The sequence below is a fragment of the Cebus imitator genome, unplaced genomic scaffold (genome assembly GCF_001604975.1).
Source record: "Cebus imitator isolate Cc_AM_T3 unplaced genomic scaffold, Cebus_imitator-1.0 Scaffold62, whole genome shotgun sequence".
NCBI classification, from domain to species: domain Eukaryota; kingdom Metazoa; phylum Chordata; class Mammalia; order Primates; family Cebidae; genus Cebus; species Cebus imitator.
The window spans coordinates 3,661,884-3,677,614 of NW_016107377.1; the positions used below are offsets into that span (position 1 = coordinate 3,661,884).

The 15,731-nt window shown below is 40.6% G+C and overlaps 1 protein-coding gene across 1 annotated transcript in view; it reads left to right on the forward strand.

Annotated features, from left to right (window-relative positions):
- TNFSF4 (TNF superfamily member 4) overlaps window positions 1-14,335 on the forward strand; it is a 21,809-nt gene extending 7,474 nt beyond the window's left edge. The window contains exons 2-3 of the mRNA XM_017529982.2: window positions 10,995-11,043; window positions 12,043-14,335. Coding sequence (XP_017385471.2) covers window positions 10,995-11,043; window positions 12,043-12,392 — 399 coding nt within the window. The 3' untranslated portion in view covers window positions 12,393-14,335. The remainder of the gene's footprint in view (window positions 1-10,994; window positions 11,044-12,042) is intronic.
- The last annotated feature ends 1,396 nt before the right edge of the window (window positions 14,336-15,731 follow it).

Genomic DNA, 15,731 nt, shown 5'->3' on the forward strand with positions numbered 1-15,731 from the left:
ACCTCCGCCTCCTGGGTTCAGGCAATTCTCCTGCCTCAGCCTCCTGAGTAGCTGGGATTACAGGCATGCACCACCATGCCCAGCTAATTTTTTGTATTTTTAGTAGAGACTAAAAGTACAGTAGAGTAGAGACCATGTTGACCAGGATGGTCTCGATCTCTTGACCTCGTGATCCACCCGCCTTTGCCTCCCAAAGTGCTGGGATTACAGGCTTGAGCCACCGCGCCCAGCTTCCCAAGGCCTTTCTAGCTCCATCAGACTGATTCAAAGAATTACTTAAGTGATAGTGTAATTTTCACACTCTATACAAATTTTGTCACTCCGGTAATAAGCGTAATATAGGGACAATCTTAGTTGCTCATTTACTATCAGAAGGAGCCACTTGGGGAAGAAAGGGCCTGCTGCTTTTGTGACAGCGGGGGGGGTCTATTATGTTGAAAATGAAAAAAAACCTATTCAGCCGTAAGTAGTTTCTTAGGGCTATTGGAACAAATTACTACAAACTGGGTAAATTATAGCAACAGAAATTTAGTCTCTCACAGTATCGGAAAATAGAAATGTGAAATCTAGGTGTTGGAAGGCCATGCTCCTCTGAAGCCTGTAGAAGAAGAATCCTTCCTTGCTTCTTTCTAGCTCCTGGTGGCTCCCAGCAATCCTCAGTGTTCTCTGGCTTGTAGCTGTATTGCTCCAAGCTCTGCCTCTATATTCACATGGCTTTCTTTCAAATGTGTATCTTGTGTGTCTTCTCCTTTTCTTTAAGAACACCAGTCATATGAGATTTAAGGCCCACCCTAATCCAGTTGACCTCATGATAACTAATTGCATCTACAAAGACCCTATTTCCAAATAAAGTCACATTCCAAGGTTCTACACCCACCCGAAGTTGGGAGAGACACCATTCAAACCACTACTGTAAAGCACATTCATTTACTTATTCAGCAATGTTCATGGAGCATGTTACCTGTCAGGCACTGAGGACACAAAGGTGAGCAAAACAGACATATCCTCCCTGCCCTCCCCAAGTTTGCAACCCAATAGGAAAAGACACAGTTAAGCAATAGCACACGATAAAGCACTGGATAACCAAGGAGGGCACTGTTCATCAGTAAGAAGTTTCACAGAAAGCTACCTACCAGCTTGAAGATCTAGTTTCTTGATTGGGATTATAAAGTGAGCATACTTGTTTTTTTTGCATTAGGTACTTGGTTTCACTTCCATTAATTAACAGGAAGGGTTTAGTTTAAAATGACACTGTCATCATTCTCACCACCATAATCCTCATCCCACTGCTATTCTGTGATGATGTTACCATTGACCAGTCTCAGTTTGTATCAGAGCACATGCTGAGGATTATTTAGCCTCCCACAGATGAGGTGAAGAGCTTCACTGCATGCACAACACCAGGGATCATCTTTTTGTAAACTTTTATTTTAGGTTCAGGGGTGCATGTGCAGGTTTGTTATACAGGTAAATTGTGTGTCACTGGGTTTGGGGTGCAGATTATTTTGTCACTCGGGTAATAAGCATAGTATAGGTACAATCTTAGTTGCTCATTTACTATCAGAAGGAGCCACTTGGGGAAGAAGGGTCCTGCTGCTTTTGTGACAGCAGAAGGGTCTATTGTGTTGAAAGTGATCTTCTGTTTAGAAGGTCTTCTTATCACGCAAACCTTGGAAATCTATCTTGGTTTTGAATATTCCAATAATCTAAATTGAGTTTAGACATTGAGATGAGAACACTAGAAACTAAGGAAGGGAAAGAACATTTTCTGGTCTAAGAAAGGACTCAGGTGTCCCTAATCCCAGTGCGCTGTCTTGTTCACTCAACAGCTTGCCTTCTCAGGACAATATTCCCTCCTTGTTATATAACAAATTAGTTAAGGGAATAAGTGATTTCAAATAAAGGGACTGACTGTAATAATTCTGCTACTGTCTTTGTATATTCAAGGATGAATGGGTCAATTTCTTTTTTTTCTTCTCTACATCGAACTTTTATTATGACAATATACAACTGGTAATGTGCACCGTGACTGAAAAGAGTTCTCATATAATTTGATTTGGTCCTGGCATAAGAATAGACAGATCAACGTTTGGAATTTAGAATCCAAAACAAAACCTGCACATTTATGGTAAATTGATTTTCTTTTCTCTTTATTCTTTAAGTTCCAGTGTACAGGTGCAGGATGTGCAGGTTTGTAACATAGGTAAATGTGTGCCATGGTGGCTTGCTGCACAGATCAGCCCATCACCTAGGTATTAAGCCCAGCATTAGCTGTTTTTCCTAATGCTCTCCCTCCCCTTGCCCCTGCAACAGGCGCCGTTGTGTGTTGTTCCCCCACATGTGTCCATGTGTTCTCATTGTTCAGCTCCCACGTAAGCGAGAACATGCAGTGTTTGTTTTTCTGTTTCTGTGTTAGTTTGCTGAGGATAATGGCTTCTAGCCCTATCCATGTCCCTGCAAAGGACATGATCTCATTCTTTTTTGTGTCTGCATAGTATTCCATTCCATGGTGTATATATACCACATTTTCTTTCTCCAGGCTGTCATCGTTAGGCATTTGGGTTGATTCCATGTCTTTGCTATTGTGAACAGTGCTGCAATGAACATATGCATGCATGTATCTTTATAATGGAATGATTTATATTCCTTTGGATATATACCCAGTAATGGGATTGCTGAATCAAATGGTATTTCTGCTTTTAGATCTTTGGGGAATTGCCACACTGTCGTCCACAATGGTTGAACTAATTTACATTCCCACCAACAGTGTAAAAGTGTTTCTTTTCCTATGCAACCTCACCAGCATCTGTTGCTTATCGACTTTTTAATAGTGGCTATTCTGACTAGAATAGGCCAATTTGCAAAACCTTGAGCAATGTATAGTGTTGACCAGAGGCAGTGTCAGATATTATGTGATCTGGTAGCCAGTGAAGGTCCAGGCATGTCCTGAAGGGCTAAGTTCCACCTTAGTTCAACATTTATTTACTAAGTGCCATTACTTTTGAGACATGGTAGGAGGTATGGTAATGCAGTAAGTATCTTGTAAACCTACCCTTCTAGTTGCTTAGAGACTAAGTTGATGTGAGGATATTATAGTAGAGACTTACCAATCACTGAGGTGGGGACAGGAGTTCTCAAAAACGTTTTATTTAGTAAATCCCTGTCAGTGTACTCTGAGGGCTTCCTCAGTTGTATGTGGGAAGGGGAACCAAGATATAAGAAAATCTTCCCTCTGAGGATGTGAAGAATTGGTGCAGTAGGCAAGTCACATAATTTCATGTCACATGGATGCTTTTGGTTGATTTGATTGTTTACCTAAATATAGGACATTTCTCTCAGGAATCTGTCAATTGTTAATTGTATTAGGGGCAATAAAACCACAGTTCAAGTTCCTTCTGAAACAGAGAGGAGGGAGGCTTCTCTTTGGGAAAAGTGCTTGGAGAGAGAGGAGGCTCTTAGGATATCACCCAGGATATATAGTGGGGAGGAAGGTGGAGGTTAAGAGAGAGATGACTGGGAAAATATGCTGGCAGAGATGGTAAGGGTTGGGCATGGAGAAAGAGAAGGCTTTGGATGACAGTTACAATGGCTTTTCTTTATGTTGATTAAGTCCCAATAAACTCTTTATGCAACAAGGTTTTCAAAGCCACACATCTTAGTCTCTGAGAAATGTAACTTTTGGGGTAAGTCTTTCTGAATATGGGAAACTCGTTGGCCAAAGAACCAGTTTTTCCCATTCTCCTTGCTCTTCTCTCTGGGTGGCATTCTGAACGTCCCTGATCAAAAGTTGGGGCTCATCTTTTTGTAAGAGGGCTGCTTCCACTGAGCATAGACCATGTCTGTCAGATGAGGATCTCTCCTCTCAGTCTACTGCGGTGGCTAAGTGTGAAAAATTCTCTCTTCCTCTTCTGAGGCCCCTTGAGACACACCCTGAGAGCTTGTGAGGTCATGCTTTCATGATCTCTCAGATCTTTTCTGGCTGGCATGAAGCCCAAGGTGCAGGGAGGAGAGGTTCATGTCCAGTGGCGGTGGTTTGGTGAACTGGGGAGTCCCCACCCCAGATCTGTTTCCACCACTCCCCACTAGCCCATGTCCCACTGCCGCCCTCCACCAAGACCTTGACATTGCGGCCTTGTACCAAGTGAGGAATGGCAAGGCCCACATAGTGCAGAGCCCACTTCCTGGTTTAATACTTGGCAAGTATCATTTGCTCCTGCCACAGATACCTTCACCAGGACAAATGTCAAATGACTTTAAGGCTGACAGCCCCACGCCACATCCTAGTGAGTCAGAATTAGAGGTACACACTCTCTAAAGATGAGCTCTTGAAACAAGTGTCACTTTCTTGGGAACACAGCACAAGCTCTGAATAAACGCCAGATATCAGACACTTTTCACTTGTGTTCTTGGACAGCCCAGGGCTGAGCACCGAAGGAGACCAAGGAAGAACCGAATTCTGACTCTTCTTTGCTGCACGTGCACAAGGAGCCTACTTTGTACTTGTGCATTGGCCTGCAGCTCCTTGCCAGGACAGTTTCATGTAATCAGAGCCGAACTAATGATTTTGGCAAGCTGAACTACATAGACAACCCGGCAGGATTGGTTGAGGAGCTCTTTCTAGAGGAGAATTTCTGAATATTTTGATATATATTTATGTATTTTGACAACTATTCAAAAATTAATATTTAATCTTATTCAGTAATGATGATGAAAATAATTCAACTTAATTTCGAACTCTCAGATAAATGCTTTTTTTTTGATGTTTTGTACTTTTGCAATAGTGTAGGATAAAGAGAAGGGATGTTATCATGAACTTGGGATTCAACTGAACTCAAATGAATACATATTTATTCCTGAGCAAGTTCTTAACAGCACTAATTTTCATTTTCCCATCTGTAAAACATGGGTAATTATTATTTCTACTTCATAATGTTATTTTGAGCAGCAAATGGGGTAATACATTTGAAACTGCATAGCATATTGTAAGTGCTCAATAAGGTTTTATTTATTCTTTTCCTTTTTTTTTTTTTGAGACAGGGTCTCACTCTGCCATGCAGTGGCATGATCATGGCTCTCTGCAGCCTCAATTTCCTGGGCTCAAGCAATCTTCCACCTTAGCTTCCTGAGCTGGGACCACAGTGGTGTACCCGTATGCCAAGCTATTTTTTATTTTTTTGTAGAGATGGGGTTTCACAGGTCCAGGCTGGTCTTGGACTCCTGAGTGCAAGCGATTAGCCTGCCTTGACCTCCCAAAGTGCTGGGATTATAGGTGTGAGCTACCATACCAGGGCCTTTTTCTTGAACGCACAAAGGTTGGCCTCATTTCTAGACCTTTCCTCCAACTGTGAATAATTATAGAATGTCTTTGGCTTATTTGGGTTTTCTCTGTCTTTCAAGGCCTAACTCCAGGTCTTTCCAACTAGTGCTGTCAAAGGCTACAATGACTGTCTGTTCTTTGAAACTTTATGACTGACATTGCGTGTAGGTATTTATGAAAGGTTTTATATATAGGGACTATTTTCCCAGCTGCCATAGAAGTTCATCAAAAGTCAGGATTGTATGTTCTGTCTCTTTGTGTTCCAAGAGTTAAGTGTAATAATTGCTGCATAGCAGGTACCTAATAATTGTTGATGCCAATTTTAACCAAACTACCAAATAATATGACAACCATATTATTCATTCAACTACTGAATAACACAGCAGAGAAAAAATTTCTTGAGCACCAGCTTTGGGACAGGCATACTTTTTGCACAGAGCATGGTTGAAGATAAATTTTCTGGATTTAGTCTTTTGGAAGTTCATTGTTAACTGTAGAGATTTTTAAATCCGAACCTTGGATATTTATAAAAATGAAGATTCCTGGGTCCACCCAGACCTTTTGAATTACAGTCTTTGTGAATAATCTGACCCTTTGCACTTAAAACAACAGCAGCAGCAGCAGCAGCAGCAGCGTATTTCTGTGGTGATTCTAATACACATTTAGAGTTTAAGAACCACTGGGCTGGTAACCTTCCTGTTGCATGATCAGCTGCTCCCAGAGATGACGCTTGTACATTACATTATTCAGTCATTTGGTGAAGTAGCTCATATTTGCCAAGTGGGTTCTTGATTGTTCCTATTTTTTTTTCTTCACTTATGGGCGCCCTGAAACCCAAGAGGGAAGCCTGGAGTGTGGGTTCTTCCTATTCTTTCTCATGGTGAGGCCATTGCCAATCATCAGCATGGCAACTTCTTCTTTTCTCTAAGATTGTTATTAAAGTGGACACAAGGAATGGAATATTAATAAAATCTTCATAGAAGTGTTTCCTTACTTCATATTTGCATGGGAAAAAATGATACTTGTGTGGTATAATAAAAATTATACTGAAACTGAAGGGCATGGATCAAATCTCTTCATTTCTGTGGGCCTTAATTTCTTCATCCACAAAATATAATATTCAACTGGAATATGACTTATTTTGCATTTTTTCATGCTTCTAAGACCATTTCATTCCAAATTCAGGGCTATACTTCAATTCTGGCATGGATACTTAGGAGCATTTGTGTTTCATCCTTGAATATGGTGTGGACTCTTCAGACCTTCCAGACTGAAAAAGCTTTATTCTATAGACTCTTCTTAGATGGAAGCCCCCAGGCCCTTTGATATTTTCTGTTTTCTTTGAGTATGTGGAGATCTGGGTATTTTGCTTTTCTTGATATACAGAACACTAAGTCTGTGTGTGGGGTTTGACCAAATGTCTTCTGATTGTTTTCTGTCAATATTTCTCATGAAAACCAAATTCTTTTTTATTGTTTCTCTGAGCTACAGAGAGTCAGGGCACTGATATGATGACTTTGTCAGTCTTCGTTTTTTTCTTTAATTCATTTCTTCATTCTGTTGTGATATATAAAGTTTATATAGCATGTAGAATAAATTATGAACATGACATGGCTTTTGTTTTCCATGTGCATCCATGAGTAATTGCTAATGTTTATTAACTTTTTGCAATATTCCATGCCAGGTCCTGATCAGTGGTATACATCATTTCATTCAAACTTTACCATATATAAATTTTTGCTGTCTCCAAAAATCAGCAATTAAATGCAATTTACCCCAGGTTACACAGCTAAGTAGTCTTGAGTAGAGGAGATAAGACTTTTATTCACTGGCATTTCATAAGTCAATAGAGTGATTTTTTTAAATATTGGGGTTAACTGTCAGTGTTGTACATTCTATATATATACAGTGTTTTGACAAGTGTATAATGGCATGTATTCATGGTTATAGAATCATACAGGATACTTTCACTACCCTGTCCTCTACCTATTTATTTCTCCCCCCTCTTTTTCTAACCCCTGGTACCCACTGATCTTTTTAGTCTCCATAGTTTTGCTTTTTCCAGAATGTCATATAGTTAGGTCATTCAGTATATACCATTTTCAGATTGGCTTCTCTTACATAATTATGCATTTAAGATTCCTCCATGTCTTTTCATAGCTTGATAGTTCATTTTATGTTAGTGCTGAATAATGTTCCATTGTATGGTTGTATCACTTTATTTATCCATTCTCCTACTGAAGGACATTTTGGCTGCTTCCAAGTTTTGACAATTATGAACAAAGCTACTATAAACATTTGCATGAATGAATGACTTTAAATACTTGCATGGGAATACAGAAACTGAAACTCAAGGATTGATTTAGGCCTAAAAGGTGGCAAGATTTTGATGAGCAGAGACAGATGGGGTGACATGCTAGAGGTAGTGGTGTGATCTTGGCTCACTGCAACCTCTGTTTCCCGTGTTCAAACGATTCTTGTGCCTCAGCCTCCCAAGTGGCTAAGACTACAGGTGCATGCCACCACATCTCACCAATTTTTGCATTTTTTGTAGAGATGGGATTTTGCCATGTTGGCCAGGCTGGTCTTGAACTCCTGACCTCATGTGACCTGCCTGTCTTGGCCTCCCAAAATGCGGGGATTACAGACGTGAGCCACTGCATCCGACCTATATTTTTCAAATGCTTACCATGTACCATGTGCTGGCAAACTCCTGGATTCTTTAAGTTATCCTATCTAAGCTTGATGTTCCTCTTCTGGAATGTTCCAGTAACACAATTATGTCTTATTTCCACATGTATAAAGGCTAAAGCTAAGAAATGGTATAACTTTTCCAAAGAAGTCACAGTTTGAACTAAATCTGACTCCAAAGTCTATGGTCGTTGTGCCATCCTACCAGGCTCTCTATCCAAGTGCAAGGAGATCAGAGCAAGTAGTTGGCTAGATCATCAGACATAGAAAGGATACATGAGGCAATAAAGCTTGACAATGAGGTTGGAGCCAGGCTCTTCAGCGCTTTCACTTGGGCACTGTGGGGGTATCTCTGGGCACTGGGGTAGTCGGCATGAGGTCATTGGGTATAGAGGATGAGGGGAGAGATGGTTGGAATGCCAATGAACAAGAGGAAGAACCATCTTTTTCTACTTCACAACATTGCTTAAATTTGATGGTATTGATGTTAGTAAGAAACTTCTGAGGGTAGACAAATTTCTAACCCTACGTGACCTTCAGGAGAAGGAACAGGATGCCTGAGTCTGGAGTTCCAGTAGATCAGCTTCCTCCAGGTTGATCTACTGGAAGTCCAGACTCCAACCCGGAGGAAGTCACATGCACTTTGCTCACTCACTGCCTGTCAGCATCATGGTCCCAGAGCAAGTCTGGTCACTATCACCCTTACCTCATCAGGGTCCTTCAAAAAGCTAGAACATTCTTTAATCTGCAGGATATTTTTGAAGCTTTGCAAAGTCCATCAAAATAATCACATCACAAGGGCTTTTAGATCAGGAAGTGAAAGTAAATTTGGGAATGAGGAAGCTTTATGTTTTTTCTCTTTTATTAAATTAGACTTAAAGCCACAACTTTTAAAATCTAAATCATGGAAAGCTAGCGCTGAAAGGAATGCCTCTGATCTTCTAGTGAGTTTTAAAGACGAGAAGCTGCTAAGGAGATTATGAAGCTTGCGTATGTTGGCACAGTGCCTGCCTGCCATTAGCCCTGTGGCGTTTACGCTACTCCACAGATGGCTTCTTTCTGACTTTAGCAAGTGGCAATTCATGCAGGCACCAACTAGCCCAGAGAGCAGTGGAGACATTTATTTACCCAGGGAACTATGGTGGTAGGGTAATTTGCCTTTTGACAGGTCTTCCAGAGCCTTGCCCTTGAGCACAAAGAACACTAATTAGCCACCACGCCATGAACAGTACACAGAGGGGAGAGTATACTCCTGCTTCTACCCGTCAGCACCTCTCTCCATGTGCTCAGCACATTGAACTCATATTGCTTCTGCAGCCCAGTCCCTGGCAGGGCTCAGAACGGCTCTCCCTTCTTCCTATGCTGCCTGTTGGTTTTAGCTTGGTAAGGTTTGTGATCATACTTATAATAGAAATAGGGAATTCCTTGTCTGTGTGGGCAGGTACCAGTGGAATATACTTGACTGCAGTTACCAGTGTGCCAGGAGAGTGGGAAGCAGGAATTCCACTACCCAGGGCATGAAAACAAATCCCTCTCCACATCTTTGATTAGAACATCATGCCAAAATAACCTTGTGGGAAGAATTGTTGTTCTTGGCAGGCATAACAGACACTTTTTTTTTTTTTTTTTTAGATGGAATCTCGCTTGCTCTGTCGCCCAGGCTGGAGTGCATTGGTGTGATCTTGACTTACCACAACCTCTGCCTCCTAGGTTTCAGTGATTCTCTTGCCTCAGCTTCTCAAGTAGCTGGGATTATAGGCATGCACCACCATGCCCAGATAATTTTTTATTATTAGTGGAGACGGGGTTTGACCATGTTGGCCAGGCTGGTCTCGAACTCCTGACCTCAGCTGATCCACCGGCCTTGGGCTTCCAAAGCGCTGGGATTACAGGCGTGAGCCACTGCACCCAGCAGCCACTTTTTTCTGTTTTCTTTTTTAGTAGGTAATACAAACACATGGCACATTTTTTTTTTTTTTTTTTAAAAGCAGACCATGAAAAGTGAAGGTTAATGTTACTCCTGACTTCAGGCTTCCAATTTTTTCCCCCAGGGACAACATTTGCAATTAATATCTTGTGTATTCTTTCAGATATGTTAATATATACTCTTTTAATGACCATATAGGTGTTGTTATTATTTAACACAAATGGCAATATACTTTATGTATAATTTTGCCCCCCCCCCGTTTTTTTTTACTTAATAGATCTTGGAGTTGGCTTCATATTGAGCTTCTTTGTTCTTTTAACTACAAAAGTACTATCAACATTTTATCTATCAGGTTTCCTTTCTTCACTGTTTTACTTCTTTTTCTTTTGCAATTGAGTACTGACTTAGTTCAAATTATGAGTATAATGCTATGTTATACAAAATGGGAAATTGGGACACAGTGAGACAAAACAGTATACCAAAGAAAAGTCTGGCTGAAATAAGGACAGATCTCAGATACTTGCATAAAAGAGCACAATACTCCTAATTTATCTTGAGATGCTATGGGAAAGCAAGAGGCAGGTTAAAGTCTAGGTCCAATTTTCATAGAAAAAGTCAGGGCTAGGCATGGTGGCTTATGCCTATAATCCCAGCACTTCAGGAGGCTGGGTGACAGGATTGCCTGCTGTCGGGAGCTTGAGACCAGCCTGGGCAATATGGCAAAACCCCATCTCTACCCCGCTAAAACCCCAAAATACAAAAATTAACCAGCTGTGGTGGTGCGTGCCTATAGTCCCAGCCACACAGGAGGCTGAAGTGGGAGGATCACTGAGCCCAGGGAGGTCGAGGCTGCAGTGAGCTGTGATAATGTCACTCACTGTACTCCATCCTGGGTGTAAGAGTAAGATCCTGACTCAAGAAAAAAAAGTCAAATCTTTTGTTGTTTTTTTTTCTCTACAGGCTACTGCTTTTCTGCTTTGCTGTTCCATTGAATATGACTTGTGAATTTCATTTGTTCATGATATTTTTCCTATAAATATATGTTTCTTCCTCCCTCAGGTACCACATCAGTATCCTCGAATTCAAAGTATCAAAGTACAATTTACTGGTAAGTATTGTCAAAAGTTTAGTTGATTCACATCAATGACTTGGCTATTGAGGATGATATTAGTGCTAATATGGAAATAAAAGGAATTCAAGATTTTTGGCTTGCACTTGAAATGGCCCCGCACAAAATAACCAAACTTATCACTGCCTCCTCCTACTCTTCCTCCTTTTCTTTCTCCGGTGGCAGTGACTGTTCTCAAAGTACCTTTCAGGAAAAACTAGCAATAGGGGGTAGAGAAGAGAAGCAAGTCTGTGCCCTTGAGCTCTTCCACCTGCAGCTTTGGGAGCCCATCCTGAATCCACAGATAAGCTTAATAATGCAGCTGTGCACAGCCTAAGCTACTGCTGGTAAAGGCCATTAGTAACTGCTGTGGATAGGTCCAATGCCTGGGGCATGTGGAAAATTTGCATTTCATGGTCAGATGGAGACAGAATAGTAAAGAGTTGAAAACAACTGCGTTGAGTCAAGCTTCAAAGCATGGGTAGTGTGCAGGGCCAAGGCATAGGGTACCACGGCCACCCTTTGCTCATAGTTTATCCACTGAGCAAGAAAGGAGGCACTGAATCCTTGCCAATCCACCCCTGTTCTGAAAAATTAGGAAACTCTAAAATTAGGAAACTTTCCTGCCATAGGTGTTTTGCGATAATTTCTGTAATATCTCAGCTCCTGAATCTCAGCCCCATCTGAGACTCTCTTGGCTACTAGTGTTAGCATAGCCTCTTCTTCCATTCCACAGGTAAGGCAGATTCCACCCCACAGGTAGAAACACAGTGCTCTCTTACCTTTACTCTATCATTTTTCTTTTTTTTTTTTTTTTTTGAGACACTCTCACTCTGTCACCCAGGCTGGAGTGCTGTGGCGTGATCTCAGCTCACTGCTTTTACTCTTTTCAAAATCTCTCCCTATCACTTTCTCTTCATCTGATTCCAGATGTATTGGAAAGTTGTTACCCAGTACTATGCCTAGGAATTAATAAAAAAATTTCTCTATCCTCCCTAGAATATAAGAAGGAGAAAGGTTTCATCCTCATATCCCAAAAGGAGGATGAAATGATGAAGGTGCAAAACAACTCAATCGTCATCAACTGTGATGGGTTTTATCTCATCTCCCTGAAGGGCTACTTCTCCCAGAACATCAGCATCAGCCTGCATTACCAGGAGCATGAGGAGCCCCTCTTTCAACTGAAAAAGGTCAGGTCTGTCAACTCCTTGATGGTGGCCTCTCTGACTTACAAAGACAAAGTCTACTTGAATGTGACTACTGACAATACCTCCCCGGATGACTTCTATGTGAATGGTGGAGAACTGATTCTTATCCATCAAAATCCTGGTGAATACTGTGTTCCCTGAGGGCCTGACAGCAACATCTAAAACCAGGCACCAGCATGAACACCAAGTTGGGGGTGGACAGGACACGGATTCTTCATTGCAAATGAAGGAGCCTCCCAGCTCAGCCATGCGGGATGTGAAAAGAAGCAGATCCTGGTCCTACTGCCCCCACCCTCAGGGATATTTAAAATTTATTTTATATACCACTTCATCTTATTTATCCTTATATTTCCTAAACTGCCTAGCCCTCACGCCCCAAGATTGCCTTGAGCCTACTAGGCACCTTTGTGAGAAAGGAAAAATAGATGCCTCTTCTTCAAGATGCATTGTTTCTATTGGTCAGGCAATTGTCATAATAAACTTATTGAAAACGGCACCTGATTACCATTTGCTGGAAATTTGACATGTGTGGGGCATTACCAAAATGAAGAGGAGCAAGGAGTGAAGGAGCGGGGTTATGAATCTGCCAAAGGTGGTGTGAACCAACCCCTGGAAGCCAAAGCGGCCTCTCCAAGGTTAAATTGGTTGCAGTTTGCGTGCTGCCTAAATATAAACTTTCTCATTTGGTGGGGGTTCAAAAGAAGAATCAGCTTGTGAAAAATCAGGACTTGAAGAGAGCCGTCTAAGAAATATCATGTGCTTTTGTTTCTTTACCATTTTGCTTTCTCAGCCTCCAAACATAGTTAATAGAAATTTCCCTTCGAAGAACTATCTGGGGATGTGATGCTATGAAAAGTCACTTAATCGGTGACTTAAGATTTTCTTCTATACAGGGAGAGTAAGATAATTTATTGTGTAGGGTTAGCTTTACTGTATAGGATAGCAGGGAACTGCACCTCTCAGGGTAAAAGTTAGTAAGGATTTTAACTGTCTGGGGAGGAAAACATATTCTTTGCCACAGATAGGCAAAGCAACACATGCTCATCCTCCTCCCTATGCTGAGACACGCACTCAGCGCCATGTATCGTACACACATGCACATTGCTGGTTTCAAGAAATGAGGCAATTCTATTACCAAATTCAATTTGATGTCAAATAGCATGAAGAAGTTATTGTGCCTTATGAAAAATAATGATCTCTGTCTAGAAATACCATAGATCATAGATAGTCTCACACTGATAATTGAAACTAAAAGGATCTGTAATTAGCCAATGCCAATGGAATAGGATCTCCTTATATTTAGTTGAAATGTCCCCTTGATATAATGTGTCATGCTTATGGCGCTGTGGATAATATGATTTTTCATGTCAAGTTTCCAGATAATTTGTAACTTCTCTGTGCCAAAACTTTTATAAACTTAAAGTTTTGAGATATATATTTTAAAATTGTAGCAAATGTTTCCTTGACACTTTAAATAGAGGACACAACATATCACAGAATCTTTCTGGATGATCCTGTGTTATTAAGGAATTGTACTATGCTACAATTATCTCCAGAATCTCCGGAAACATGGAGGGCTGTTTGCCCTACACTAAATGGTCTCAGTTGGAGTTTTTTTCTGTGTGTTTGATACCAGTTTTTTATTTCCTCTTAAGTATCTATCTTCAACTGTATTCCCATTCCTCCATTTTAATCTGTTATGAAGGAAGGTAAATAAAAATGCTAAATAGAAGAAATTGTATGTAAACTAAGAGTAATCAATTTCTGAGTGGCTGCCAAGACACTCACAGAATCATAATCAGAGCTAAACATTTATGGAGGGCCTACTGTGGACCAGGCACTGGGCCAAATACTTACAGTTACAAGAATCGTTCTGAGACAGATATTCAGTGATATCTGTCTTCACTATTCAGAAGATCTGTGTGTGTATATGTGTGTACTTTGCTTTTTGTTATTGATGTTCTGCATAATTGCAGTTACTCAGTGAGTGATATCTGGAAAAGTAAATGTTTATGACTATAGGTAATATTTAAGAAAACGTCAGAGATTACTACAAAGAGCTCTACTCACATAAACCAGTAAACCAGGAAGAAATGGATAAATTCCTAGACACTTGTACTCTACTGAGACTAAACCAGGAGGAAGTTGAAACCCTGAATACACCAGTAACAAGGGCTGAAGTAGATGCAGCATTCAATAGCCTACCAACCAAAAAAAGTCCAGGTCCAGACGGGTTCACAGCCAAATTCTACCACAGGTACAAAGAGGAGCTGCTTCCATTCCTTCTGAAACTGCATCAAACAATACAAAAGGAGGGAATCCTCCCTAACTCATTTTATGAGACCAACATCATCCTGATACCAAAACCAGGCAGAGACTCAACTAAAAAAGAAAACTTCAGGCTAATATCCATGATAGACATCGATGCAAAAAGCTTCAATAAAATACTGGCAAACAGATTGCAACAGCACATCAAGAAGCTTATCCATCATGACCAAGTAGGGTTCATCCTGGGGATGCAACGCTGGTTCAACATATGCAAATCCATAAATGTAATCCATCACAGAAACTGAATCAAAGACAAAAACCACATGATTATCTCGATAGATACAGAGGCCTTCAATAAAATTTAACAGCACTTCATGCTAAAAACTTTCAATAAAGTAGGTATTGATGGAACATATCATGAAATGATAAAAGATATATATGAGAAACCCACAGCCAATATCATACTGAGGGCAAAAGCTGGAAGCATTACCTTAGAAATCAGGCACTAGACAAGGATGCCCTCTCTAACCACTCCTATTCAACATAGTATTGGAAGTTCTAGCCAGAGCATCAGGCAAGAAAAAAAGAAAATATATTCAGTTAGGAAAGGAGGAAGTCAAATTGTCTGTATTTGCAGATGACATGATTGTGTATCTAGAAGATCCCATCGTCTCAGCCCAAAATCTCAAATTGATAAGCAACTTCATCAAACTCTCAGGATACAAAATCAATGTGCAGAAATCACAAGTACTCCTATATAACAATAACAGACAAACAGAGAGCCAAATCAAGAGCAAACTCTCATTCAAATTGCTACAAAGAGAAGAAAACACCTAGGAATACAATTAACAAAGGATGTAAAGGATCTCTTCAAGGAGAACTACAAACCACTGCTCAAGGAAATAAGAGAAGACACAATCAGATGGAGAAACATTCCATGCTCATGGTTAGGAAGAATCAATATCGTGAAAATGGCCATAATGCTAAGGTAATCTATAGATTCAACGCTATCCCCATCAAGCTACCAAGGACCTTCTTCACAGAACTGGAAAAAACCACTTTAAACTTCATATGGAACCAAAAGAGAGCCCGCATAGCCAAGACAATCCTAAGCAAAAAGAACAAAGCTGGAGGCATCACACTGCTGGACTTCAAACGATACTACAAGGCTACAGTAATCAAAACAGAATGGCACTGGTACCAAAACAGAGA